The following is a 26,473-nucleotide window of genomic DNA, read 5'->3' as shown; positions in this document are numbered from 1 at the left end:
AGATTTTTTATAAAAAAACAATCACAAAAGTAAAAGTTAAATGTATGTTGTCATTTGGCGCACGGATAAAAATTTATTGTAGGTCATAAATCTTCCTGTTCGATAAATTACTTGTAGAACTACATTACCCATAAGCTCCATCATGAGGTTCGGAACGTGGTGACGTCATTCGTATCACGCTGTTGTTGGTAACGGCGGATACTGAAGCGGGAAGGATATATATGCTTTCACAGTTGTCAATTAAAGTTTTCTACGTTATTCTTTCTTAATAATACAAATTACTCGACGTTTCCTTGTTCGGCACTTTGAAGTTTATTTAGTTAAAACAACCGGTCAACGGAGAGAGTCCTTAGTTTGTTATTTAGCGGCGAGTTTTTAAGCTAATGTGTTTAATGTAGTTGAAGGAAGGTTGTGACTACAGATAAATCTCTGCATCAGATCAACCAGTGGGTTAGAATTGTTCACTGTCTATGGCCTCGAAAGGTAAGAATTTAAGCACAGTGAGCACGCCGACTTAAATGTAATGGAACAACTTTGATTCAGTTAGCCTTGAAATGTATCCTCAATGTGACCTGTTTACATTTATAGCGGAATGGCAGGATCCTTACGTCAACGTTTTCAAACTCTTCAAAGTTGGAGAGTGGAAGAAGTCATCAAAAGAAGGAGATGTTTCCACATACATGGTAGTAATGTCATATTCATACATATTGCGAAGTGCAATTAGGACAGTCAATCCCCCTCAAAAAGGTCACCATTGCTAATATAGTGCAATAATTTTGTGTCCATTCTCCATAATCCACTTTAGGACAAGACCATCAACTGTTCCGTGTTTCGGATCAAAGGTTCTGGACCTAAAGAGAGCTACATGCGAATCCCTAACAGCAACTCTCAGTCTCTAGGACTGACAGGACGCTATATCTACCTCCTCTTCAAGCCCTTCCCAGGAAAATCTTTTATGATCCTCCTGGAAGTCTTAGCAGAGGTAACATTACCAATGTTGTGGGATGTGAGGTATTTCTAAATAATTGATGAAATATTTTGTTATGCTTTCTTGTTTGTGATGCATAGGATGGCCGGGTGGTCCGAATCTCCCTCTCCAACACATTCAAAGAGTTTAAATCTACTCCTACATCGCTTTACTTCCCCATCCTAAGCGAATCGGACCAAGATTCAGTTGTTAAAACGAAAGCCACATCAAAACTACAAGGTAAAATACATTTACAGTAGAACCACCGAAGTAGAACAACCAAAAAGTACAATTTGGAGCAATTAATACACCATGCTTTTATGGTATATACCAGGGGTTAGCAACCTGTGGCTCTGGAGCTGCATGCAGTGCTTCAGCCTTCTCCTTGTGGCTCCCTCCAATACACTTTTAAACACCTAGTAGGGAAAATGCGTATTTTTGAAAAGATATCAGAGTTTTTGGTCCCGTTTCCATAGCTCCAGTCTGCCTCCAAGTCCGTTGGACCTGTCTGATGATTGATCTGCAGGGCATTCTCTCAACCTACCTCAACCATCTTTACTACAGTCATCTGAAGAACATCAAGCTTTGCTCCTACATGTGTGTGAAAAACATTTTTACCAGCGACCTGCAGCTTAGTCCAGGTGAGGCTCCATAGATTAATGTTAGAATGACAGTATAACCATCAATGTTGTCTATTTTATGTACATAGTAGTTGTAAGAATCACTGATCCTTCAGTCCTTCACATATCCATCATTGTTGCAGAAGCCATCCTCAGTACATCTCAAGATGGAGGATCCTTCATCTTTCTAACTCCTTATATAATCCGCTCTTTCTACAGAGGGTTCCCACCACGATTTGAAGCCAACAGGTCTGGCCTCTTCAGCCACCACGGGACCAATGCCCAGGGACATGGTGTTTCCAGTGCCCAAAGGACGCTCCTGGCATGACTTCTATGATTATGTCAGGTGACCTTAAATGATGCTTTTGTTTATCAAATCGGTTCTTTTTTATCAAATCTCTATTAAAAGCTTTTAATAGAGATTTGGCCGATGCCGCTGCCTGTGAATATATTAAAAAAAGTCCTGCGTTTATATTTTTTCCCACCAATTTGAATGCATCTCAGAGATCCCACAATAGTATATCTGAAGGCGTGTGTCAATTTTGCATAATAAGGGAAAAGAATATACAGTAAACCTCGGATATATCGGAAATTTGCTCACAACGGACAGATAAAAAAGAACCGATTTTTCTGTAATGCATTTCCAATAAAAAATCATTGCATATATCGGATTTCTTATAACGGATTTCGCCTATTTCGGACAAAATCTCCAGTCCCGTTCCAATGCATTTCCATTAAATTTCCCTCGCATATATCGGATGGCCGCATCGTGGCGCTCCGAAGCTAGCTGTCATTCTGAGACGTTTTAAAGCAGAGGATTTAATGCCGACGAAACTGGGTTATTCTGGCAAATGCTGCCAGAAAACACCCTGGGATTTATTGAATGAGATCTTAACCTCACTATTGGAAATAACGTAGGCCTGACGGGCGTAACAGGGCCTAGCTTAATTAACAATTTGTTATGCTCAGAGTCCAATAAAGTTAAATTCTCATTACCTTACGTCTCTTTTCATTGCCCAGTCCAGGTACATTGGAAACATAGTCAAGGAAGTGCCTTTTTATAACGGATAAAATCCGATTTACGCATATACCGGATATAAATCCGATATACGCATATAACGGATTTCGCTTATATCGGACAAAACCAGTGGGAACAATTGAATCCGATATATCCAAGGTTTACTGTATAAAGGTTAGATTTGCTGGGTGCCCTATGGTTATGGCCAGTCAGTGTATGTCGTGTTTCTATGGAAACTCTGAACTTGTCTTTATCTACTAGGTTTCCAGCGGAAGGACAACATTTTAACGTTATAGACAACGACAACAATGAAGCTGGTGAGTAAAACTAGCAGGACCATATACAAAAAGTAAATATATAAGCCTCTTGGACTATAAACCACATATCATAAACTGCCATATTGGACCGGGCAGCATTTTGAACGGAGCCAAACATGAGCTGTGAGAAAATTCACAATGATCTTGTCAACCCATTGGAAATCACACTAGGTCATTACTCAATACAACAGTCTCAATCACTGTGTCATCCTGCAAAGAATGCTAAAATCATTACAACACACTTAGCTTGGAAATATACAAGACAAGTACGAGTTTAACACCCCCTCAGATACATCCCTTTGACACAATTGTAGCCATATATATTTAATCAAAATATCAAAAAAAAAAAAAAAACCTTACGGCACAACATAAACACAAAAAAAATGTTTTACCTGAAAATAACATAATAATTTGTATTTATTGACCATTAACTATTTACAAAACGGAACTGAGTGCACGTGTTTGTGCATGTTAAAAATTTCTCATCAACGCGTAACCTTGGACACTATGAGATGAGAAAGATGCTTTTATAAAATGCAATTCCGCCACCTTGTGGCTGTCTTTACAGCAATTTTTACTGCACCAAATATGATCTCTTCTATTGTGCAGTTGTGGCATCACCTCTGGCCTCTATGCCTCTTGCGCAAAAAAAACTTGAAATATGTATTAATCCATCTTTCAGGTCAGGCATTCGTGTTGGAAAAAAAAAATTATAAGTATGTCTGTGGTAGCCGAAGATTTAATTGTTGTCATTTAGAGAGATTTTTTTTGTGCAGCCCAAGTCTGATATTTGTCCCCATATCAGGAAGTACCAGCCCTACTGAAAATGAAGGCTCCTCTGCTGTGAGCAGCATACCGGAGCTGGCGGAAGTCCTCACACAGCAGGAGTCCAGTCCCAACCAACTCCCATCTCCTCCCCCCTGCGATACCAGTGAGGCCGGTGTGCACCAGGAGGATGACCTCTGCAAAGGGGACACTGAAGAGGAGGTGAATCATCCTAAAAGGCCAATCAGTAAATGTAATCACATAATAGCCCCTACTCAGATTCTTTTCTTCCTAGTGTGTTGAAAGCCCTTTTCAACATCCTGTCTGCGTGTCCTTTTCTGAAGACACCAAAGAGCAGGTCACATAAAAATACTACCAAGATATTTTGCAGCACTCATTATAGTGTTTAAATTTTGTCTTTCTCTCCTTATTAGAAGCTGTTGCCGGACCCAATTCTCAGGCTCAGGAGAATCATCGGTTTTGGAGGAGCCACCACCAAATGTGTATGCTTGTTTAGTCCATTTCAACACACTTTTTTTTTAAAGGTTATCTGTAGCAGCCTGCTGCCGTCAGTTCATATCTTCTCAAGGGACAATACCTTTAGCAGTCATCCCTTGCCACATCGTGGTTTGAATTTCATTAATTCATTCATTTTCTACCGCTTATCCTCACGAGGGTCGCGGGGTGCTGGAGCCTATCCCAGCTGTCTTCGGGTGAGAGGACTGGTGGCCAGCCAATCACAGGGCACATATAGACAAACAACCATTCACACTCACATTCATACCTATGGACAATTTGGAGTCGCCAATTAATCTAGCATGTTTTTGGAATGTGGGAGGAAACCAGAGTCCCCGGAGAAAACCCACCCAACTCCACACAGAGATGGCCGAGGGTGGAATTGAACTCGGGTCTCCTAGCTGTGGGGTCTGTGCGCTAACCACTCGGTCACCTTGCAGCCGTGGTTTGAATTTGACTTTTTGATTTTTTTTTTCCTTCAAAATATATTAATAAATCATGTTGTTTCATGGTTGAAAATGACGTATTGTTAGTTTAAAACATTCTTATTTAAGCATTTTCAAGCATAAAAATTTCTAAATGAGACACATTGTGAAGCATTCAGGAGATGCATTCAAAAACATGATGCTATATGGTATTCTACACAGGCCACTCGATGGTGTCAGTAATGTTATTGTAATGTTCATTGAGGTACGTTTTGATAGTAAATCTACTCTGCTATGACTACAGTGACGAATGGTGAGGTTCATGTCTAGTGAGGCACGTATATAATTCACTTTTGTTTAAAAAAAATATATTATTATAAAAAATTGTTTTCAAATACTACTTAGACCCATTTAGTGCGATCTTACCTTTTTATATTTGCGTATTAAGAGCATGCACCTTATTCTCTAGGACCTTCTGTATGGTTTGGATATATAATCTATTCTTTTTGCATTTAAATTCATCCACTGACTCAACACCGCAAACATGCATCTTTTATTGAATTTGACTTGGTGCTCTATAGCTGGTGTCTATGCTGTCAAAATGCTTTTCTTCTGTATCGAAGGACAGAAGTGACAAGGTGACCCTGCCGTCTCTAGGGTGAGGAGAGTGCTGCAGTGCCGCCCATTTGACATTTCGGTGTCATTTATTGTCAGATTAGCAAGAAGAATCATGCCATACGTATATTAAAGACATTATACAGGTATATTAAATGGCTCTCATATTTAATCAATCAAAAATAAATGTCAATAACAGAAATTGGCAGGTGCTGTGATCCAACACAGTACACAGAAGGCAGGGCTCAAGAAGCTGAGGAGAGAAACTTGGCAAATATTTATTTCATGTTATCATTTTTGGGGTCTGTTTTTCACCTCACCTGCCTTCCTTGACCACACACCACTTCCTGTGAAGTGGATCCAAGTTCCATGTAGTGTAGTATTGTTCCGTGAGAATGTTCTGTGAGAAAGTGATGGCCCTGTGGAGCGCTACTGTATAGTGGAGAGTGGGTGTACTGTATTTACTTAGGCTGTATATTCCATCAGTCACACATTCATGCAAGTCCAATGTTCTTTACGTCTTAGGCCTTATGGACCAGGTCAGGTGACGCTGTGGTGTATCCATGTCACGCTATTGTTGTTTCCATGAAGATAGACTCTAATGAGCAGAGATTCTTCATCGGCCACACAGATAAGGTAAATGACTTCCTCTTTGAATGTGTGCCATACTGAATTTGCATACCGTGAACCATGCTGCTGTAAAGAACATTCATTCATTTAATGAATAATAATAATAATGGGGGTATAGTGTAATAATAATGTTCAGTAATAAATAATAATGAATTAATTTAATTTTGACCACACAGCAGGGCCAATCAAAATTCAGCTGAGGGCTGAAAAGTGCTCCACCCTCCCCCCCGTTCTACAATGAATACAAGCGCTATCATCTATTGTGTTAACCATGAGTCTGTTGTAATCTGCTTTTCTCAGGCTGAGGTTGTGTTTGTTCTAAATGGGGACAACGTGGCCGCCTTTCAGTAGCAACTCTATGATAACAGGGCACACTGGAGTGTATGTTGCTGCATGTGATGACTGCATTAAACATATTAAAAGGTGTGCCTCTGCAGGTGTCTGCACTCGCCTTCAATGGCAATTCTACAACGCTGGCCTCTGCACAAACGGGTAATTACTGTGTAGTTCGAGTATGGAACTACCTGAAAGGAAACTGTCTGGCCATGTTCAGGATGCACACCCAATCTGTAATCTCTCTCAGGTAACCAGTTGTTATCTTATATGTACTGTAGTAGGCACTGCTTTTTTCCCCACTAAGTACTTTTTTTCTCCCAAAGCTTCTCATACAGTGGTGGCTTCCTCTGTGGAGTGGGCAAAGACAGCCACAATAAGACGGCAAGTGCCTCAGATGGAAATTTGCCCACCAAAAGCTTCAAGGGCCCAATTACACACTTTCTTTTTGAAATAAGCAAAAGATGCTGAGCAATACTCGCATTAGACGGGTTGCTGAAATTCCAAATGAAAACCTATATTTGCCTGGAATGTATTTTTTTTTTTCTTTTATTTCAGTTGGTTGTGGTATGGAAGACAGCCAATGTTGACAAAGGTGGTACAGTGAGCATCTCAGCCAAAACAAAAACAGATCTGGACATTAAAACCATGAAAATTGCAAAGTTTGATGATTCACGGTACACTTCCTTGAAATTTTTGAAATCTCATCAAATAATGTTAGGAGCATTATAACTATTCAATGACACGCTTCTGTGTTTGTGTGCTGGGTTGTGGTTTCAGGCTGGTGTCATGTGGTCGTGACAACATTCGTCTGTGGAGGGTGCGAAACGGCATACTGCGTTCCTGTCCAATCAATCTTAGTGATTACAAATCAATGGAGTTTACTGATGTGGTGTTTGGGGAAGGAGACTCCCCTGATCAGCATCTTGCAGATAGAACTCTGTCAGGAAACAAATCAGTCTTCAACTCTGAACTTTTAAGGATCAAATTTAAGAACCATATCCCTCTTTGTCTCTCTCACTTTAGATTTGCCAGCAGCCAGAGCGGCCACATCTTTGAAATTGACTTCACCAGAGTTGTCATTAGACGTGTCAGGTGGTTGTTTCCAGCGCAGCAGCAGGAGAAACTGGCTTTTAGCAAATTCGGTATGAAATAAATTGCATGGGAAGACGTGTTTGTTATTCATAAACTGAAAAGGTAGCTGTTTGTTTCCAAACAGGTCAAGGTATTGCCATCAACAGCATCAGCGTGTCATCATCCTTCTGTGCCACGGGCTCGGAAGATGGCTACCTGCGGCTCTGGCCTCTGGATTTTTCCAGTGTCTTCCTAGAAGCTGGTAGGCGGGTAGCATAACACTTAATCGGAACATGATGAATATTCCTACTCTTCAGGTCATCATCTAATCTTTAATGCATGAGTCCTTGGTAGATCGGGGTTAGCTTGCACATCTTGACAACAAATCAATTAGGAGCTAAGATGTGATTTGTTTTGTTTATCAAGGAACCCTCCGTGTTATATTCGATAGAGTGTGTATTTAAGTGTAAGGTGATTGGTGAGTTTTGAAATCTTTTGCTTTTCATACACAAGTAAACATAAGTAAATGTTCTAGGTATTGAACTAGCATCATACTCCTGTATGAATATAACTCAAGTATCTAATTATTTTCTAGAACACGAGGGTCCTGTAAGTGTGGCGTCCATATCGTCAGACAGCATGCGGGTGCTGGCTGCCACCTCTACCGGTAACCTGGGATTCCTCGATGTGACCAGTCGGGGTTATAGCACGCTGATGAGGTCGCACACGGAGACCGTGCTTGGCTTCAGCGTTGATGGGATTCGCCGACATCTCACAACCGCTTCTTCAGATGGCACAGTACGCATTTGGTCCATGGACTCCTTGCATCAGGTCAGGAATCACTAGGATATTATTTCATCCAACAGGCAACTGGAGATATTATGTCAAAGTTAAATATTTGTACACTGATCACACAACCACCCTGTCCATTTTCCATGAGTGTTACCATCCACTGCTAAAATACTTTTCTGTTGTCTCACATTCACAGCTGTACGACTTTGTGTCGGAGGATAGGCCCTGCTCAGTTGCCTTTCATCCCAGCGAGCAGATCTTCTCTTGCGGTTTCAGCTCTGGTATTGTCAAAGTCTTTGACATCTCCTGTGGAAAGCTCATGGCTGAACACAAGTATGTATGAGCACATTTAAATAAATTCAGCATGATGTTATATTTGGGTGTGTCTTGGCCTGTCACGATAACACATTTTGCCGGTCGATAATTGTGCTATTAATTATCAACAGATATTCAATAAGTTAAATTTTTTATGTAGTTAGAATGTACATCTGGAACAGGTGTCGATTCTGGAAGATCTAGAAAACTTTCTGTGCGGGTGCTCTGTAGGAGTCCACAACTCAATACAAAGGGCCGAAAATTAGCATAATAGGTCCCCTTTAAATATGAGGCATGTTGTATCTGATTGCCAGCTTAGATGTTTTGAGTCAGACTCATTACGTAGCTCTGACAATTGCATTTTTTACTGAAAACATAAACATCAACAGACAGTGACGACTGTGATTTTTTTTTCTGTGTGTGTATCGTCATCCCATTATAATAGTCATCATCAAGGTGACGTGGTGGGTCTTGCTTTTGCTCCAAATGGAAAGTCCATGTACAGTGCTGGTTCTGATGGATCTCTCACACGCTACAACTCTTCAAGGAAGGACAACCAAATGATCAGAGTTGTTTGTACGTATACACTCTGCCAAATGTACTAATACACCTTAGGTCAATTGATGGTATAAATGAAGCCTGACATTGGATACTGTGTATGTTGGCTATAAACGAAACCTTTAATCCATGTTATTTTTTCAGTGAAGGTCAAACAGTGCAGATATAGACTGATTCCCTCTGAACATGATGGTCTAGGTGGTGTGGTGGCCAGAGGCACTGGACGTGCTCCAGATGCCCTCACAGTGAGCAGTGACAGCCGCTGTCTGGCATTCGTTGGCCCCTCTGAGTACACAATTACCTTGGCTAACGCACTGTCTCTAGAAGAGGTAACGTTCAGTACTGTTGCCACTAATGTACTACCATGTAATGTACTACTTTAATGCCCTTTATGTACTTTTTAAAACTCTGCGCTTGTAAAACAACTTTGTAACCCTTAATGTATGTATAATTAGCTACATTTAAGTATGCAGGAAAAAACACTGAAGACAAGTCAAACTTACAGGATGTATTTGAATGCAATGCCTCATTACTCACAATAACACGGCGTGATTCAAATGTTCTGCTATTATTAAAGGGACTAATGTTAAACAAATAGATTTTTAGAGGTGTTTACCTTTCTATTAATTAAATACAGTAAAAAGGTCCGTATTTCAGACATAGTTGCTAATGGTGATTAATCATAATTAATTCATTTATATATATATATGGATTAATCTCATTAAAATTTGTAATCATTTGATAGCCCTAGTATAAAGTATGCGTTTGAATATTCCTGGATTTTGGATTGATTGAACTGGCAGCCAGTCCAGGGTGTACCCCGCCTCCCACCCTAAGTCAGCTGTGATAGGCTCCAGCATGCCCCCCGCAACTCTAGTGATGATAAGCGGCATTGAAGATGGATGGATTTACTCTCCCTTCATGTGGCATTCTTGCCTACAATTTAAGGTCACATTGCCTCATATGTTTGCTTCCTTGTCTAGTGTCTTCGTGTCGATGTGAGTATTTTGGATGCAGAGAGCAACTTTCTGGATTCTGCGTTGAAGGTCTGCTTCTCCACAGCCTCCCCTGAGCATTTGTTGGTAGCTACATCTGCTAACAAAATCCTTTGGGTTAACACCAAGACAGGCTGTCTGCTCCGACAGGTAACAGGCACACAAAGTAGCTTTTCTGCCTTTTCTGACAATTGAATGATTTATGGCTGCTTTTCTTCTTGACAGGTGTCCAAAGTGCATAAGCACTGGTGTTCTTCTCTGGCTGTGAGCGAAGACAGACGATTCTTGGTAACAGCAGGGCATAATGCTGTCAAAGTGTGGGATTATACCATGCGGCTTCATATGAACTCACAGGTACTTCATTTATGTAGTTTAGACTGCTCATTGTAGTTTATGTACTAGTACTTCTTTTTTCAACTTATTATTAGTATTAGTGTTAACTTGTGTGATTTTTGAACATAATCTATAGACTGTGTATTAGGAGAAACTCAAGCATGTATTTTGTTCACCAGATGTTTATAGGTCATAGTCAGCCCATCAACCAGGTGAGCTTTACCCCTGGCCAATTGGGTGTGGTCTCTGTAGGGGACGCCATATTTCTGTGGGACTTTCTGGCAAACCCTGTTGACTTGCTGCAGCCTCTGCAGCCTGCAGCCTCCTCAGGTACAGTTAGGTTCTTCGTCACCTTGCCATTGTGACTCCTATTTATTCCACACATGATCTGATTGACCATTTTAAATGATAAGCTGTAAGTGAGGACCAAGCCTGCAATGGGATGCCTCGACAAGGTGCACCTACTCCCTTCTCTCCTCCGCAGCCACTGAATGTTAGCGCCACAGACACCCAAGAGATGGAGCAGGAAGGTAATAACTCACTTTTTCCCTAACCCAAAGGTGGTATGAGTCCAGTCAAATTACAATTAAATTACTTGACAACTGAGTGAAGTGAGTGAAGTGTTAGTATCCGTACGAGTTAAGTTACATGTCAACGAGATTCAAGTGTAGCGATAGCGTTAAATGCCATCCTCAGGCACATTCTCTCTTGCTGTCTCTTTTTGTGACCCTACGCGTTCCAGTCACAGCAATTGGTTCAGATCCCAGCTGTAATCCTAAGCCAGCCACATCCTTCCTCAAGATCACAGAACTAAGCGATATCACAAACCTGAATTCCAGCCATCAGGGCAAGTCCCCAACTTCACTGTTAAGCATTAGAAATAATTTAATACAGTAATATTTGTTATGCCTGTCCATAATCTGTCATTTTGTAGCTTTCCCTGGAAAGAAGCTAGTGCGCCCAGACTGTTATCGACACTTTATACCACGTTTTAACAATTCCACTCTTGATAAGGTAAAAACACTGACGGAAACATACCTAATTGTATTACTTATTTTACTGTCTTTTTGTTCAGTGATAGTATTTTTCTTATCTAGGCTGCTGTGACTCCTCAACCAGCAGAGGCAGGCATGCAGCTGAAAGCTGTGATTGGTTACAATGGCAATGGGCGGGGCAACATGGTGTGGAGCCCTGGTCAAGGTAACCCTAATGTTACAGTGGTGAAATAACCAATCCTTTTTGCGCTTTCTTGAAACTTTATTTTTCTGGTACAGGTTTATTTGCGTACTCTTGCGGAAGTGTAGTGGTGGTGGAGTACCTCAACTCAGGACATCAGAGACACTTACAGGGCCACACTGAGGAGATCTCTTGTCTTGCAGTTTCAAATGACGCTAAGGTACATTTCATTGGACAATGAAAAAAACAACAACCAACAACCTTTTGGTCACTTTTATTCATCAGTGGATTTTGTCTTGAAACTCTGCCATGCAGGCCATTTTTGTCCAGTGTCGTGTTTATGATGGAGTCATGAACACTGACCTTAACTGAGGCAAGTGAGGCCTGCAGTAGTTTGGATGTTGTTTTGGGTCTTTTGTGACCTCTTGGATGAGTTGTGGCTGCGGTCTTGGGGTAATCTTGGGGTAATCCACTTCTGGGAAGGTTCACCACTCTTCCATGTTTTCACCATTTGTGGATAATGGCTCTGGTTTGCTGGAGTCCCAAAGCTTTAGAAATGTTTTTTTCAGATTGATAGATCTAAATGAAGTTATGTTTTACCAGGGGGCAAACCCTTTTTCATACATGGCCATTTATGTTTGGATTTTAATAGTTAAATTTATTTCAAAAACTGCATTTTGTGTTCAGTTGTGTTGTCACTGACTAATATTTACATTTATTTGCTGTATATCCTCATTTACAGCGCAGATCATCAGAAAAAGCATCTGCCAAAATGCTCTGCAGGGAAGTGACTTGCATTCTGTAGGCAATTTCTAATTTTGAGCTTTAGAGCTTAATGAGTGAGTGGTGCTGCAAGAAAGCAAGCACTCTCTACCCACTCTCCAATTGTTTGGACAAAATGCATACGAGGGCTTCTATTTGAATCTTCAATCTATTTTGATGTCAAATTTCACCAGGAGACACATACATGTCTGCCTTTTTGCAGATTAAATAAACCCTGTCTGAAGTCACGTCAACATTAAGGGCATACCATTCTAATAAAGTAGCCACATATTCAACAGTAGTAGCAATTGAGAGAAAACTGACTGGAAAAGGAACATTTTCTGCTTCCTTGAAATAGTCAATAGACAAGTTATTGGACAATAATGACACAATTTAATAAAACTTGCATGCAAGGAGACAAATCAGTCCAACCTGAGCGGATGGCTTTTAGACAAAATGTCTCCTCCAGGCAAAAATGTTATATGTGCATATACAAGGGTGAAGCTAGCTTAACATGGCCAGACGTCCAAGGCTGTTGATTGTGAGCATGTGAAGGACAAGAGTCCTCTAGCCTTGGTAATCATAGCAAGTCTGTGTGACATTGTGTACCATAGCAGAAATGCATATGTATGTTAGTGGACACAATAATAATAATGAACACAAAACATTCATTCATTTTCTACCGCTTATCCTCACGAGGTTCGCGGGGGCTGCTGGAGCCTATCCCAGCTGTCTTCGGGTGAGAGGCGGGGTACACCCTGGACTGGTGGCCAGCCAATCACAGGGCACATATAGACAACCATTCACACTTACATTCATACCTATGGACAATTTGGAGTCGCCAATTAACCTAGCATGTTTTTGGAATGTGGAACATGCAAACTCCACACATAGATGGCCGAGGGTGGAATTGAACCCAGGTCTGTGAGGTCTGCGCGCTAACCACTCGACCACCGTGCAGCCCATTTTATTTATTTTTTATTTTCTGGCAAAAAAAAGGGCACCTTCAACACTAGGTTTGTATCAGATGTGGTTGACAAAATATGTGGTAGAGCAATAATGATGAAGCAAAGTTCAGAGCCCACATTGTTTCTGGTTTTCTGTCCAGTTACTGGCGTCCGCAGCCAGCAAATGTAATGGCAGGAGCATCATTTGCATTTGGGACATCCAGAGTGGAGCTTGTTTGCATACCATTTCCTACCATAGAGCAGCAGTGCAGAGTCTCGCTTTCTCCAAAGATGACGCCTTCATTCTCTCTGTCGGTGAGTGGGGGAGGGGTGCAAAACAAACATTTGTTCGGCATTCTGGACTTAAAATGAGCTACTCTTAACAACACCCCGCTAGGAGACTTCTCTGACCCAGTTGTGGCTCTGTGGAGCAGCAAGACCTTTCAGATGCTCACTGGCCTGACCGTTTCAACACCGATTCACGATGCAGCCTTCAGCCCCTCTGAACCCGCCCAGCTTGCCTGTGTGGGCAGCCAAAGTGTATACTTTGGCCTCATTCACAACAGCGGGCAGGATGTAAACCTCAAGGTAAACAACTGCAGTACTGCCTCAGGCATTCAAACACAAAGACTGATCACACCTTTCCAACTTTCAGGTTACGACAGCGAGAGCACCGGCTGAGGTTGGCAATGTGGAGATGACAGCTCTATGCTACCATAGCGACTCTTTACTTTTCACCGCCACCAATCGAGGGCATCTTTGCGTCTGGGACATCAAGACACAGAGATGCTTCATGACGTGGGAGGCCGATGAGGGCGAGATTGGTAAATCTTTTGGAACAAGTATAATTTGATGACCGCATGGCATTTTAAAGCATATTAACATTCCCATTACACAATCCATTATGATTTGCGTGTATACTGGTCCCAAGTTTCTAGAAGGGTATTTGATCTGGTTGTTGAAGGCATTCTGCTGTGTCGAGAGAACAGCCTGTTGACAGGCAGCAACACCCACTGGCTACGACTGTGGGAGGTAGAAGCAGTGCAGGGTATGACACCACAGGCAACGGCACTCGGCACTAAAGACAGGTAAGTAGCAGCAGAGGCTTCATCAACTGAACAAAATCAGTATTTCTGCGGACCTTCTCTTGGAGTTTTTCTCTCCCCTTTTAAAATAACCATATTTTTGATTCTTTTTTCTGTTTTTGAAATTATTTGTAGTGCATGAGAAGGTAAAAAGAAAATTTAGAACTCTGATTGACCACATTGGCAGTTATTAACAACTATAGTGCACAACACAGCAGAAACAGAACCAGTGTTGTATTTGCAGCAAGGAGCAAACTGCTCAGCCAGCATTATAACCACTGATGAGTTAACATCTTAAACTGTGTATTGAAATGTTGAATAATGCCATCATTGCTGATTGTCTTTTGTTCTCTGCAACCATCCTTGCAGTGGGAAATCCGTGGTGTTGAAGCAGGAGATAATGCTGGATGGGACTACGGTCAGCGCTGCCTTTGACAACACAATGGACATGGGCATTGTGGGCACCACCGCAGGTACTTTGTGGTACATTGACTGGTTGAACAGCAGCAGTGTCCGTCTGGTCAGCGGCCACAAGAATAAGGTACCAATAGTTTGAACAATACAACATGTACTGCTTTTTGCACAAGATTGCATGATCTCTGGCTTCCTCCCACATCCCCAAAACATGTATGTTAGGTTCATTGTAGACTGTGAATGATCCATAGGTGTGGACATGAGTCTAAGTGGTTGTTTATCTATATGTGCTCTATGAATGACGGGCTGCCAGTCCAGTATTTACCCTGCCTCTCGCCCGAAGCGCCAGGCTGCAGAACCCCCACTTCATGAGTGGACATGCACTGCGCACAACACAATGCTGATAACGGTGCATGCAACTGAGAGGCACACATAATGCACCTTTTAATGTGTTTATTTCCATTAGCCTTTCCTTATTCAGAGCGGATAATGAAAAATTATTAACAGCCTTCCAGCTTGGAAGATGGGAACTGAGTGTTTACTACGTCTAGAAAACAGTATGCAGCACTTGACAAAGGATCTTGTTATGTTGGGAATCAAATGTAACAGTAGCAAGGCGGTCTTTAATGTGATGAACTCCTTGCTTTTAAACACAAGGTTTGGAGATCACGTTAAATAAAGCTTTTGTTTTTTATGAACATCCAGGTGAATGATTTGGCCTTTCACCCTGATGAGAGCCACTTTGCCACCTGTAGTGAAGATGGCAGTCTGAGAGTGTGGTCTTTCCCTGGTAATGAACTTGTCGTGCAGTTCCAGGTGCTCAATCAGGTAAGGACTGTTAAACACTTTTCAAATCTAATTTTACATCTAATGATTAGGGATGCTCTGTTTCGGACGCTTTATATTTGAAATAGGTGCGTCCTGTTAAGTGCTTTGTTAGCTCCCTCATGCTAACTCTTCTTTTTAGAATAGACCTCAAACAATGCACAATGATGAGCCAATTCAAGAAACAATACAAGTTGATGTTTGCTAAATACAAGGATGAAGAGTCTTGAACCAGTCACGATGTGCTATATATATATCACTATATTGACAGTTACTATGGTAGCCATTATGTCATTGGAAGGTCATATCACCTCGTACTTCAGTAAAAAAAATAATAATGATAAAAATAACAAAAAAACTTATGAACGCATAAGGGTATACTATATTAGGAAAGCAGGAAGTGAACAAATGTAACAGTTACTGATTGTAAAAGTACCAGATGGAGGGGTAGGATTTAATAAGCTTTGCTTCTTCCTACTCCTTTTGGACATGAGGAACTGTGAACTGATTATGTGATGCACTCAATTGTAATCTGATGCATGTTCAAATGAAATTAAACCATTAGCATTACCATTACGAATAAAAAAGGGAAATGAATGTGTTCATGATTCACATAAGGATTGTGGAGGATGGGCATTTTTTTTTTTTAAGTGCGGTTTTCTTTTAATGAGCTAGCAAGAGAGAGAGAGCTCAACTCTGCTGAGGGAAATATAAATGAGTAAAAGGTGGCGGCATGGTGCTCATAAAGATCACTCCCCAAGAGGACCCCTCCAGAGTCATTTGGGTTGTCTCCTGCAACCTTGCCACAGACAATATTAAAAGCAGCACTGTGCACACACTGTCACACTACAACACGCCCTAACCTGCAGTATCACAAAAGACATTTTAGTATAATTTCAAGTTTTCAATAAATGTATTCCATGAATATAGAATCTAAAAATGCATTTACATTTTACACCCAATAATTGTGTCTGCGTTGTTGTTTGTGTCAATGCCTTTGTTTGCTCCTCTAAGTCCTGTAGCTGCGTGTGCTGGAGCTCGTCTTCCAGCAAGCAGCGCATGTCTGTGGCCGCAGGATATGGCGATGGCACTTTGCGCATCTTTCGGCTCTCCACCGCCGAAATGGAGAGAAAGCTGCAGCCACACCACGTTGCTGTCACCGCAGTCCAATACTCTGCTAATGGTGAGAGGGGGCGGGGGGGTTGTTTCTGAGCATGTAAGTTAAAACGATTGATAATGATTTATGTTCTAATCAAACAGGTGATGTGATCATCTCTGGTGGGAAGAACGGTGTAATTGCTGTAAGTAGCGCCAGGGATGGTACAACACTCCGTGTCTTCATGGACCACAAAGGAGCAGCAATCAGCACCATTCAGTGTGTGAATGAACAGGTCCGTTTTCACAGACCTTTATCTCCATGGAGATTGCTCTCATTTTCATTTCATTCTGGCACAGACAAATCCACCCCTCATTCACACTTGATATGTTTGTCACATGTATGTGATACCTCTATAATGCAAAAGTGCTTAGTGTGGGTGTCATAATCATTTCCTCTGCTCAGCTCTCAGCAGCTAAATTGCACAAGGTTGGAGATTTTATTCCAGGCTATTAAACTCTGGAATTGTTGTGAAATTTCCCAATTTTTTTTTTCACTACTTATGTCAAATGTCTTTTACCCTCTCTCAGTGTAAGGACTTTGGCATAATGGGGAACGAGCTGTGGTTGGCTACCAGCGTCGACAGGCGTGTCAGTGTCTGGACGGCTGATTGGTTCAAGTACAGGTGCAGTTTGCTGGACTGGCTCACACTTCCTGCTCCGCCATATTGCCAGGTACCACCAACTAGGCCACTTCCCCCCGGCATACGTCAATATTTTTTTTTAAATATCACAAAATCATTGTGTTGCAAATGTTTCACTGATAAATACTTCAATATATTGAAATTAAGCCAAACTTTTTGTGGGTTTCAAAATTTCCGGGAAAATCTGAATGTTGGTCCCGGTTCCCATTGATACTGGAGACTCGATGCCTGAGTCATTACAGGTGTTGGTATGATTTCACTGATGCCACATGTTGTGTTGCAGGATGACAGTCCACCCCCTAGCCTGGCTTCCTTCTGCCCAACAGACCCCAGCCTGGTGATCTACACTACTTATGGAGTAGAGAAAGAGCTTTCCTTCTACAGCCTCTCTATGAAAACGGTACCCCCTTCACCCCTTTGCATTTAAGACCACACTGTGCTGAGTGAATATTCAATAAATTGTTGAATGTGTTTGGTTGCAGATCATCAAAAAGATCACCCTCCCCCACTGGGCCACTTGCTTTAGCCTCTCCTCCAAGAGCCAACTCATAGCTTTGGGTTCAAAAGGTAAAGAAGAAACCGGCAAAGCACCAATGTAACGTCTGTGTCACCCTGTGTGTGCCTCACCTCTCAATATACTTTCAGAACGAGTGTTGAAACTGATCAAGTGGACCAGTGGCAGGTTCCAGGACTTTGTACAGCACAGCGACTCTCTGCAGACGTGCCGCTTCTCCCCCTCAGGGACTCTCCTCTTCTCTGTGGCCCACAATGAGATCCTGCTGTGGGCAGTGCAGGGCCTCTGAGGATACCTTTTTTTAACCTTGTAGGTTTATATTCCATTTGTTTTTTTGGAGGAACAGAGCCAAAAGTTGAAGCTTAAGTCAGTGAAGTGAACCTTTTGTCTTATGTATAGCTTTACAATACTGTATAGATGTTTTCATTGACAATATTTATTTTGTATATTTTTCAAGTTAGATTAAATGCTGTACGTGTCTGTAAATTACCTTTTCTGTTGTGTTAACTTGATGCAAACGGCCTTAACTGACTTTGTGGTGACATTTGTGTTGGCTTGCCTTTTTAAAAGTGCAGTCTTCTGCAAAATGAATCCAATTCCCTAGGAAACAAAGTCATGAGGGGGAATTGAAGATATGTTGTTTCATATTCAAAACAGGAAGAGAATGTAAACACTTGTATACAGTCTTTTATCTACATTGATTACATCTGCATGCCTTTTTACTCCATAACATCTAGTAAGAAGCAGACCACTAAGGTCATAGTTTAAAAGAGCAGGTTCACCCAGAAATGTCAGCTTATTTCTCAAGTGCTGCATGTGTCATTTTTACCCTTTCCAGAATATGGGCTTTTATTCCAATATTGTCAGAAAGACACCTGGTTTTACAAAATACCCAACTGTATCATTCTATTTACCTCACATCTATTATCTTTCTTGGTTCATATACTGTACAGTTAGCCACAATTAATATGTTTAGAAATATTTAAACTAATTGTTTCATTTAAATACATCAAAGTCACCAGACACATCACTGATAGAAAGCCCAGAAAAATAGGTAACCGTTTAACTAAAATAACTAAATAGGTCGATCCCCTGGTTTTTATTTACCTAAGTGATTCCTGGCAGTGCAGCGCCCCGATCATACTAATTCAAACGGGCCCCATAAATTTGTAATGTGCTGGTTGTCCCGCAGAGGGCGTTTTTTTTCGCGCTCTTCCTTTTGAACCGGAAATGTAATGAGTTCACCTTGTGTCCAAACTCGAAGCATAGAGACGAGGCGAACATTTAAAGCTTGGGCGAGGATTTTAACATACAAATGAAATATAAATGTCACCTTAGCACAGCAGCAGCGTGTCTGCCTGTTCCTTCAACAGGAAGAAAATATGAAACAAGACGTGAGGATACTTTTGTTGGGGGAACGTAAGTAACTCGATCTTGACAGCTGTGGCGACAAGCTAGCAGATTAGCCACAACCCACCTAATGTTTACTGATATACAAACTTTGGTCCACAAGCTCATACGGCACTAATGAATTAAATATGATTATGTGGACGGGCATAACCACACGGTATCTTTCTCTCAAAAGCACCACACTAACTTTTCTGCTTGTGCTAGTTTTGTAGTTCAGCTTGTTTTAAGTTGACTCATACCCCACACAATGTTCTCCCGTCATGGTTATTTTTAGTTTCTATTTCATGACAATTATACATTCACAAGTTAAAACAAACCATATGTTAATACTAGTCAAATATCGTCTACATGACGCTCTGCTGTTAAATACCCCACACTAGTCAAAGATCCAAGACAGCTCTGTAGTTTTTATGGACATAGAAATAACATACTGCAAACACACTGATCAAAGATCCTCTATATTACAGGAGCGCTTTGCTTTGCTTTTTAAAGGACGAAACACAACTACATTAAGATCGTCTATATGAAATGAGTTCTCTGATGTATTTTAGAATCTGAAGCCCGAACTATTATATGTGTGAAGTATTATTTTAACATGTTACATTGTTGTTTGTCATGTTGTTTTGTCAAATGTCATTCATGGGTTGGAATTGGCGTATAGTATTATACATCCTCATTCTTTAAGGATTTCTTATTATCTGTCACTCTGTAACAGCCAAGGTGGGGAAGACTTCCCTCATCGTGTCATTGGTTGGCGAGGAGTTCCCAGAGGAGGTCAGTGTGTCGGCACGTTAACTTAACCAGTCAATGTACCACAAATTTCCGTTAACTGATGACTTGGCTTTTGCAGCCGATGTCTGTCACTTGCTGTTTTGTGGTTGACTGCAGACTATTCTTACACAAAAAATGTTTACCGTATTTCCCAGACTATAAGTCACACTTTTTTTCCATAGGTTGGCTGTTTCTGCGACTTATACTCCATAGCGATTTAGAAATGAAAAAAAATGTTTATGTTTCATAAACACTGGACACCTTTTCTGTTCATGTTTATTTTTTGTGTAGCTGAATAACCATTGTGTTAGCATATCTTTCACCTATTCAGCCTGTTCTCTATTCTTTTATTGTTACAACTTGCTATCCAAGAGGACGTAATATCTGTTTTGGTCAAGTAGTTTGTAAAAAAAATTACCTGCAAAAAATGCAACTTATACTCCAGTGCAACTTATGTATGTTTTTTTCTACTTAATTATGCATTTTTGGCCTTGTGCGACTTATAGTCTAGAAAATACTGTCTATTTAAGCACATTTTACAGGTTTCTGGCCTAAATGAAGCATTTTCAGGTGTAAGAATGCTTAAATTAAGTAAAAAATAAATATAAAAGTAAGACACATTTCAAGACTAAGGCCAGCGTATGTGTATCTAACATCACATCATCATCATCATCAAACATGTTGAAGTGTTTTCACAGGTTATTTGTTGTGTGTGTAATATTAATGTACACATATGTAAATATTTTTACTCCATAAGAATGTAGTAAGTTTATAAATAAAAGTAATACAATTTGGGACTGTCAAAATGAAGTGAGCACATTCACTGTGCAGAATTCTTTAGCAAAGTGCAACAACAAACATGCTGGAGGCAAACCATTTAATGGTGCTTTAAATATCTTTGGTCAAAGTACAGGTGTATTTGTGATATGATTTGTGATATCATGTTTCCTCGAACAAAATACTTGTATACTATTACTACTTCTAAATAATTGTGTTGTATGTGTAATAATATAAAAAACCCTCTTAATGGCTTGTTAACTTGAGCTTTATGGATGGAAGCGAAGATCATTACATTCACTTTCCCTTTTAATCTTGATAATTGGAACAAAGTCCACTAAGTGAGGAAAAACAATGTCAAAAATAGTACATGAAAGTCATTCATGGTGACTCACAGGTTCCGTCTCGAGCTGAAGAGATCACCATCCCTGCTGATGTCACTCCAGAGAAGGTGCCGACACACATAGTGGACTACTCAGGTATCATAACCGCTGTTTTATTTAATAACTGTTTAGTGTGTTGCTGTTTGAGACTTGCTTCTAATTGTCTAACTATCCTGACAGAAAAAGAGCAGAGTGATGAGACCCTGAGAGAAGAGATTCTCAAGGTGAGGGCCGCATGCAACTCGAATGGATTTACAGCAGATGCATACTGTATTAACAGAAATGCACCCACACAATAATACCTGCTGCATTTCAACCCACACAGGCCAATGTGGTGTGTGTGGTCTATGATGTCACCAACGAGGACTCGATAGAGAAGGTAGTTGGCACATACACAAGCACATTAAACTCTTTGAAATATAAAACACTCACTTTTGTTTTTCAGATCAAGACTAAATGGATACCTTTAGTAAATGGAGATGCAGAGAAAGGAAACAAGTATGTATCTGCTTTTAAAAGGTGTCAATTCAAGATTTTTTAAATTGAAAGGCACTCATCCATAGTACAATATTTAATAATAGATGGCATTAGTTTACGTTTAGATAAATGTAGGAACAAAAATTATATTTTCAATGGGGAATTGTCTGTCTGCGGGGACAAATGTTTAATTTTTTGTTTATCTTTGCCATTTTAGGCAAACGCAGATGACAATTGAAATACCATATTTTCTGGACTATAAGTCGCTCCGGAGTATAAGTCGCACAAGGCCAAAAATGCATAATTAGGTAGAAAAAAACATAAAGTCGCACTGGAGTTTAAGTCGCATTTTTTGTGGGTAATTAATTTTCCAAACTACTTGACCAAAACAGACATTACGTCCTCTTGGAAGGCAAGTTGTAACAATAAAAGAATAGAGAACAGGCTGAATAGGTGAAAGATATGCTAACACAATGGTTATTCAGCTACACAAAAAATAAACATGAACAGAAAAGGTGTCCAGTGTTAATGTAACAAACAGTTTTTTCATTTCTAAGTCGCTCTGGAGTATAAGTCGCAGGAACAGCCAACCTATGAAAAATGTGCGACTTATAGTCCGGAAAATACGGTAAACATCCTCTGGGAAATTAGTCTTACATTGATTAAAGACAGCCAAAATGGCTTGAAAGTACATTTTAAAAAAGAGCACGGCACAAAATGTCAATGCACAGTATGCATCTTCATGTGGATTTTATTGCCGTAAATATGATGATATTGAATTAACCTATTAATACTTTCATTACATCAGAGTACCAATCATTCTTGTGGGGAATAAGTCGGATCTGCGCTCAGGTAGCTCCATGGAAACCATTCTCCCCATCATGAACCAGTTCTCTGAAATAGAGACATGTGTAGAGGTGAGCTTTGTCTGCCTTTTGTTATGTAGCTATTTATTCACTCTACTGCTTTGTTTTTCCTTCAAGTGTTCAGCTAAAAACCTCAAAAACATATCAGAGTTGTTCTACTATGCACAAAAGGCAGTCCTCCATCCCACTGCCCCCCTGTATGACCCCGAGGCCAAACAGGTCAGCTATTTTTAAATTCCCCGTCTCCTCTGTTCCTATTTGTGCTTTTTAGTGATGTCATTTCCTCCCCTCCCGTACTGTCTGCAGCTCAAACCTTTGTGTGTCCAAGCGCTCAGTCGAATCTTTTACATCTCCGACCAGGACAACGACCGCGTCCTCAGTGACGCTGAGCTCAACTATTTTCAGGTACTCGTCACAAACTGTCATCAGTTTGAACAAAACACAGTTGACTTCATTACTTTACTTCCAAATAGAAATCTTGCTTTGGGAATCCCTTGGCACCACAAGCCTTAGAAGATGTAAAGACAGTGGTTTGGAAAAACACCAGTGATGGAGTGCAGGACAATGGCCTGACCCTAAATGGTAAATAGTCCTCAATGAGTGCTTGAAACATAACACTGTTTTTTTTTGTTTTTGTTTTAAACAATGCAACCCTCCACTCATGGCAGAGTGCTGTGTCGTTTCTCCCAGGTTTCTTGTTCCTTAATACATTATTTATCCAGAGGGGCAGACATGAAACCACATGGACAATCCTCAGGAAGTTTGGTTACGATGACAACCTTGAACTGACTGATGATTACCTTTACCCCGCGTATGTCCGCTGACATTTCTGCTTTAGTCATCATCTTAATGTTTGTACTCGCAAGTCCCACGTTTTTATTATTGTTTTTGTCATGGCAGACTACACGTTCCTGCGGGCTGTACCACTGAACTCAATCATTTGGGTCACCAGTTTCTCCAGCGGCTCTTTGAAAAGTATGATGAAGTGAGTAGCTGGTTATCTGGTTTCAATAACATTGTTACATCATGAAGCAATAAAGGGCATAATGGATTTAACTTGGCAACAGCGAGACGCAATTAATTTTAAACCAGATAGTTTGCTGCATCCATCCGTTTTATATGTCACTTAATGTCATTGGTGGTATGCAGGAGCCTATCCCAGCTGACTTTTGGCGACAGACATGGCACACCCTGGAATGGCCGCCAGCCAAACGCTGGGACAATGTGGACAATTTAGAGTCGCCCATTCTCTGAACATGCATGTTTTTGGAATGTGGGTCTCCTGACTGTGTGGCCAAGATGCTAACCACTCTCCACCGTGCAGCCCTAGTTTGCTGCTTAAATAAAAACAAACGGGAAGAAAGAGTGTGATCGTTATGTCCCCAGGAGTTTTTGTTGACTTCTCTTGTGCTTTTGCTCTCAGGATAAAGACTCTGCGTTGTCAGCGGCAGAGCTGAGAAATCTGTTTTGTGCTTGTCCCTACATGCCATGGGGGGCCGAGGTCTACATGACAGTCCCGACAACCGATGAGGGTTACGTCTCTAATCATGGCTTCCACTGTCAGTGGAAGTATGTGTTGACTTCAGGATTCCAACGTTTTCTTTTTTTCCCCCTCCTATTTGATGCACTTATTGATGAAATTTATTTGTATTCACATTCAGGCTTTCTGCTTATCTCGACATACATCGTTGCTTGGAGCACCTCGGATACCTGGGCTATCCTATCATTGCCGAGCAGGAGTCGCAGACCGCTGCAGTCACAGGTACGTGTTAATATGATAGGAAGCCAATATCAGTAGTTTGCAACATGGAACATGGTCTGTGAAACAACAATCCCATTTAGGAGGATTAATGGCGTTTATCCCATTCAGGACATGCCAACAGATAAACCGACATGTCTGTCCTTCATGTATCACAGTATGGAAGATTAGAACAGCAAAGACACGCAATCATTCTTTTAGACCCATGGAACAGAGGCAACAATGTCTTAGCCTTTCTTAAACATTTGTGCATCTTGTTTACATTTTGTCTTTGCTGTTGTTTACATGTGCAGTGACGAGAGAGAGGGGGGTGGACCTGGAGAAGCGCCAAAGTCAGCGGTCAGTGTTTTTGTGCAAGGTGATTGGCCAGCGGGAGACGGGGAAAACAGCCTTTCTCCAGGCCTTTGTGGGCCACAACACTGTGGTATGATGCCATCTGTTAACCGGAAAATGAATTACAAACATGCAATTGCCCGCACAGCGTGCCGACTTCTGCATTTGTGTGCTTTAATAGAACAAGGACGCTAATAGCAGCAGTGCCTTCTCCCCCTTCGCCATAAACACTGTCCAAGTTGGCAATCAAGAGAAATACCTTATTGTAAGTAGCTCCATCCTCATTAAATATGATCTGTAGCCTTTAACCCTGATGACTACTTCTGTCTATGCAGCTCAATGAGGTGGATGTAGAGGCGGACTTCCTGAAGGCATCAGATGCCCACTGTGATGTTGCATGCCTAATGTATGACACCAGTGACCCACATTCCTTTGATTACTGTGCTAGTATATACAAGGTACTACTATACGATATAATATTCTCTTTTGTGATGCAAATGTTCCCAATCACTTAGTTGCTGATTTGTTGATTTTTTTTCTGTGCGTTCAGCAACACTACATGGACAGCAACATTCCATGTGTGTTGGTGGCATCCAAGCAAGACCTTCCTGAGGTCAAGCAATTCCATGGGGTGACTCCAGCTGAGTTCTGTTATAAACACCGACTGCCTCAACCGTTGCCTTTCTCCTACATGTTTCCGGACTCCAACATCAAGAACATCTACGCTAGACTTGCTTGGGCTGCTGTGTACCCGTACGTTGTACCTGACCACAAACTACAGTCTTTCAATGCTCTAACATGAGAATCACTCTTTTCGGTGACCTGTAACGATATAACTGATCTATATTCTCTGTTATGGTTTGTTTGTTTTTTTCTCTGACCAGACACCTGAATGGTTCAGACATGAGCAACACATCCTTCTGGTTGAGAGTGGCATTGGGTTCCGCTGTGGTTGCAGTTCTGGGCTTTGCCATTTACAGAGTGGTTGTACGACTGAAATGACCAGTGCCAGCAGTGTGGTTTGTTTGTTTGTTTATGTGTTTGTCGTTACAGCCACACACATTACAACTCCCAATAGAGTCTGTCCTCATCATCGGTCAGTTGATTTCAAAAGCATTTCTTTTTGCCATATGCAGCATTTCCCTGCCTTACCTTGCCTTTGCCCAGCTTAATGTTGGCCTGTCTGCTTGATGCATCGATACATAAACTACTGCTCATGTCCCAATGGTTGCTCAAGCTATCAATAATGGACAGAAAGGATGGAGCATTTTATCAATTGAGTGTTCATGAGATTGGAAGGCTTTTATATTGTATACATTCAATTTTTCATAAGCAAACAAACGGTGGCATTTCGCTCACCTAGTATAACTTTGCTCATCATTAAGCAGCAAATGAGCAGCAACGTGTGATTGCATTTTATTTGCATCTTGGACGCGGACTTTGCCCTAAGGGGGAATAGTTGGGATTGGCTTGATTTGTCTTGTTGAAATGCTCCTCAGCTGGAGAGGAAAATTGCTTTTCATGGAATACGTTGGCTGATCTACAGACAAACCTTTAAAATATTGCATTATAATTATTTGCCCTTGCAATTGTATTCCTTTTTAATTGAGACTGAAATTGTTTGGAAATGTGTGTTTATTATTCACTTGCATCTGAATACACATTGATGTAATAGGAGCTGGGTACCTGCTGGTTTTATGTCAGAAGTTTTTTCATAATGAAACAGAACTGATTTTAACATGCTCAATAAACACACCAGGTAAGGACTTTAATTGGATGTTTGCATCAGTGTTTTTGGATTCCTTCTGTTGTATTTGTTCTTTTGTAGAAGCTGACATCGGGCTACATCGTTGCATTTGCAGGTATGTGTTAACCTTGCGGTGTTGTTTTAACTTACCAAAA

At 40.9% G+C, this 26,473-nt stretch overlaps 2 protein-coding genes across 8 annotated transcripts; both read left to right on the top strand.

Annotated features, from left to right (window-relative positions):
• Window positions 1-172: 172 nt before the first annotated feature.
• Window positions 173-18,284, top strand: wdr90 (WD repeat domain 90). 7 transcript variants are annotated; one of them, XM_058061705.1, is made up of 41 exons: window positions 173-483; window positions 589-683; window positions 806-982; window positions 1,069-1,207; window positions 1,444-1,608; window positions 1,807-1,933; window positions 2,867-2,922; window positions 3,728-3,909; window positions 3,983-4,045; window positions 4,122-4,190; window positions 5,769-5,879; window positions 6,311-6,456; window positions 6,533-6,590; window positions 6,765-6,883; window positions 6,987-7,148; window positions 7,233-7,351; window positions 7,426-7,542; window positions 7,876-8,111; window positions 8,269-8,405; window positions 8,833-8,963; window positions 9,144-9,274; window positions 9,929-10,090; window positions 10,166-10,294; window positions 10,453-10,603; window positions 10,687-10,803; window positions 11,016-11,120; window positions 11,208-11,287; window positions 11,371-11,473; window positions 11,548-11,669; window positions 13,320-13,473; window positions 13,556-13,746; window positions 13,814-13,982; window positions 14,123-14,246; window positions 14,613-14,784; window positions 15,363-15,485; window positions 16,497-16,665; window positions 16,743-16,873; window positions 17,169-17,312; window positions 17,565-17,681; window positions 17,764-17,848; window positions 17,927-18,284. In XM_058061705.1, exons 1-41 carry the CDS (start codon window positions 471-473, stop codon window positions 18,082-18,084), a joined length of 5,259 nt encoding a protein of 1,752 aa, XP_057917688.1. In that variant the 5' UTR covers window positions 173-470; the 3' UTR covers window positions 18,085-18,284. The 7 variants fall into 7 exon arrangements, with proteins under 7 accessions (XP_057917688.1, XP_057917685.1, XP_057917683.1 ...); XM_058061702.1 differs by having other exon boundaries at window positions 9,090-9,274; XM_058061700.1 differs by having other exon boundaries at window positions 6,987-7,351; window positions 9,090-9,274; window positions 9,929-9,943; window positions 9,992-10,090.
• A 724-nt stretch (window positions 18,285-19,008) lies between these two features.
• On the top strand, window positions 19,009-26,334 carry rhot2 (ras homolog family member T2). The gene is made up of 19 exons (XM_058061504.1): window positions 19,009-19,214; window positions 19,921-19,979; window positions 21,151-21,232; window positions 21,317-21,360; window positions 21,462-21,515; window positions 21,582-21,634; window positions 22,422-22,530; window positions 22,597-22,698; window positions 22,786-22,884; window positions 22,953-23,061; window positions 23,170-23,290; window positions 23,380-23,464; window positions 23,903-24,048; window positions 24,141-24,241; window positions 24,532-24,662; window positions 24,753-24,836; window positions 24,907-25,029; window positions 25,122-25,324; window positions 25,456-26,334. The coding sequence occupies exons 1-19, from the start codon at window positions 19,178-19,180 to the stop codon at window positions 25,571-25,573; spliced, it is 1,860 nt and encodes a 619-aa protein (XP_057917487.1). The 5' UTR covers window positions 19,009-19,177; the 3' UTR covers window positions 25,574-26,334.
• Window positions 26,335-26,473: the final 139 nt, after the last annotated feature.

This window comes from Doryrhamphus excisus, chromosome 22, assembly GCF_030265055.1.
Source record: "Doryrhamphus excisus isolate RoL2022-K1 chromosome 22, RoL_Dexc_1.0, whole genome shotgun sequence".
Classification (NCBI taxonomy): Eukaryota; Metazoa; Chordata; class Actinopteri; order Syngnathiformes; family Syngnathidae; genus Doryrhamphus; species Doryrhamphus excisus.
This window is presented reverse-complemented; position numbering and strand designations above follow the sequence as displayed.

Excerpts from the sequence above, each read along its gene's own strand:
- wdr90 (XM_058061699.1), top strand. Across the intron at positions 1,609-1,806 it reads CGACCTGCAGCTTAGTCCAG|AGGGTTCCCACCACGATTTG; the intron begins GTGAGGCTCCAT and ends CTCTTTCTACAG. Across the intron at positions 6,457-6,532 it reads CAATCTGTAATCTCTCTCAG|CTTCTCATACAGTGGTGGCT; the intron begins GTAACCAGTTGT and ends TTTCTCCCAAAG.
- rhot2 (XM_058061504.1), top strand. The coding sequence starts at position 19,178 with ATGAAACAAGACGTGAGGATACTTTTGTTGGGGGAAC. Across the intron at positions 22,531-22,596 it reads AAATAGAGACATGTGTAGAG|TGTTCAGCTAAAAACCTCAA; the intron begins GTGAGCTTTGTC and ends TTTTCCTTCAAG. Across the intron at positions 24,837-24,906 it reads ATCAAGAGAAATACCTTATT|CTCAATGAGGTGGATGTAGA; the intron begins GTAAGTAGCTCC and ends CTGTCTATGCAG.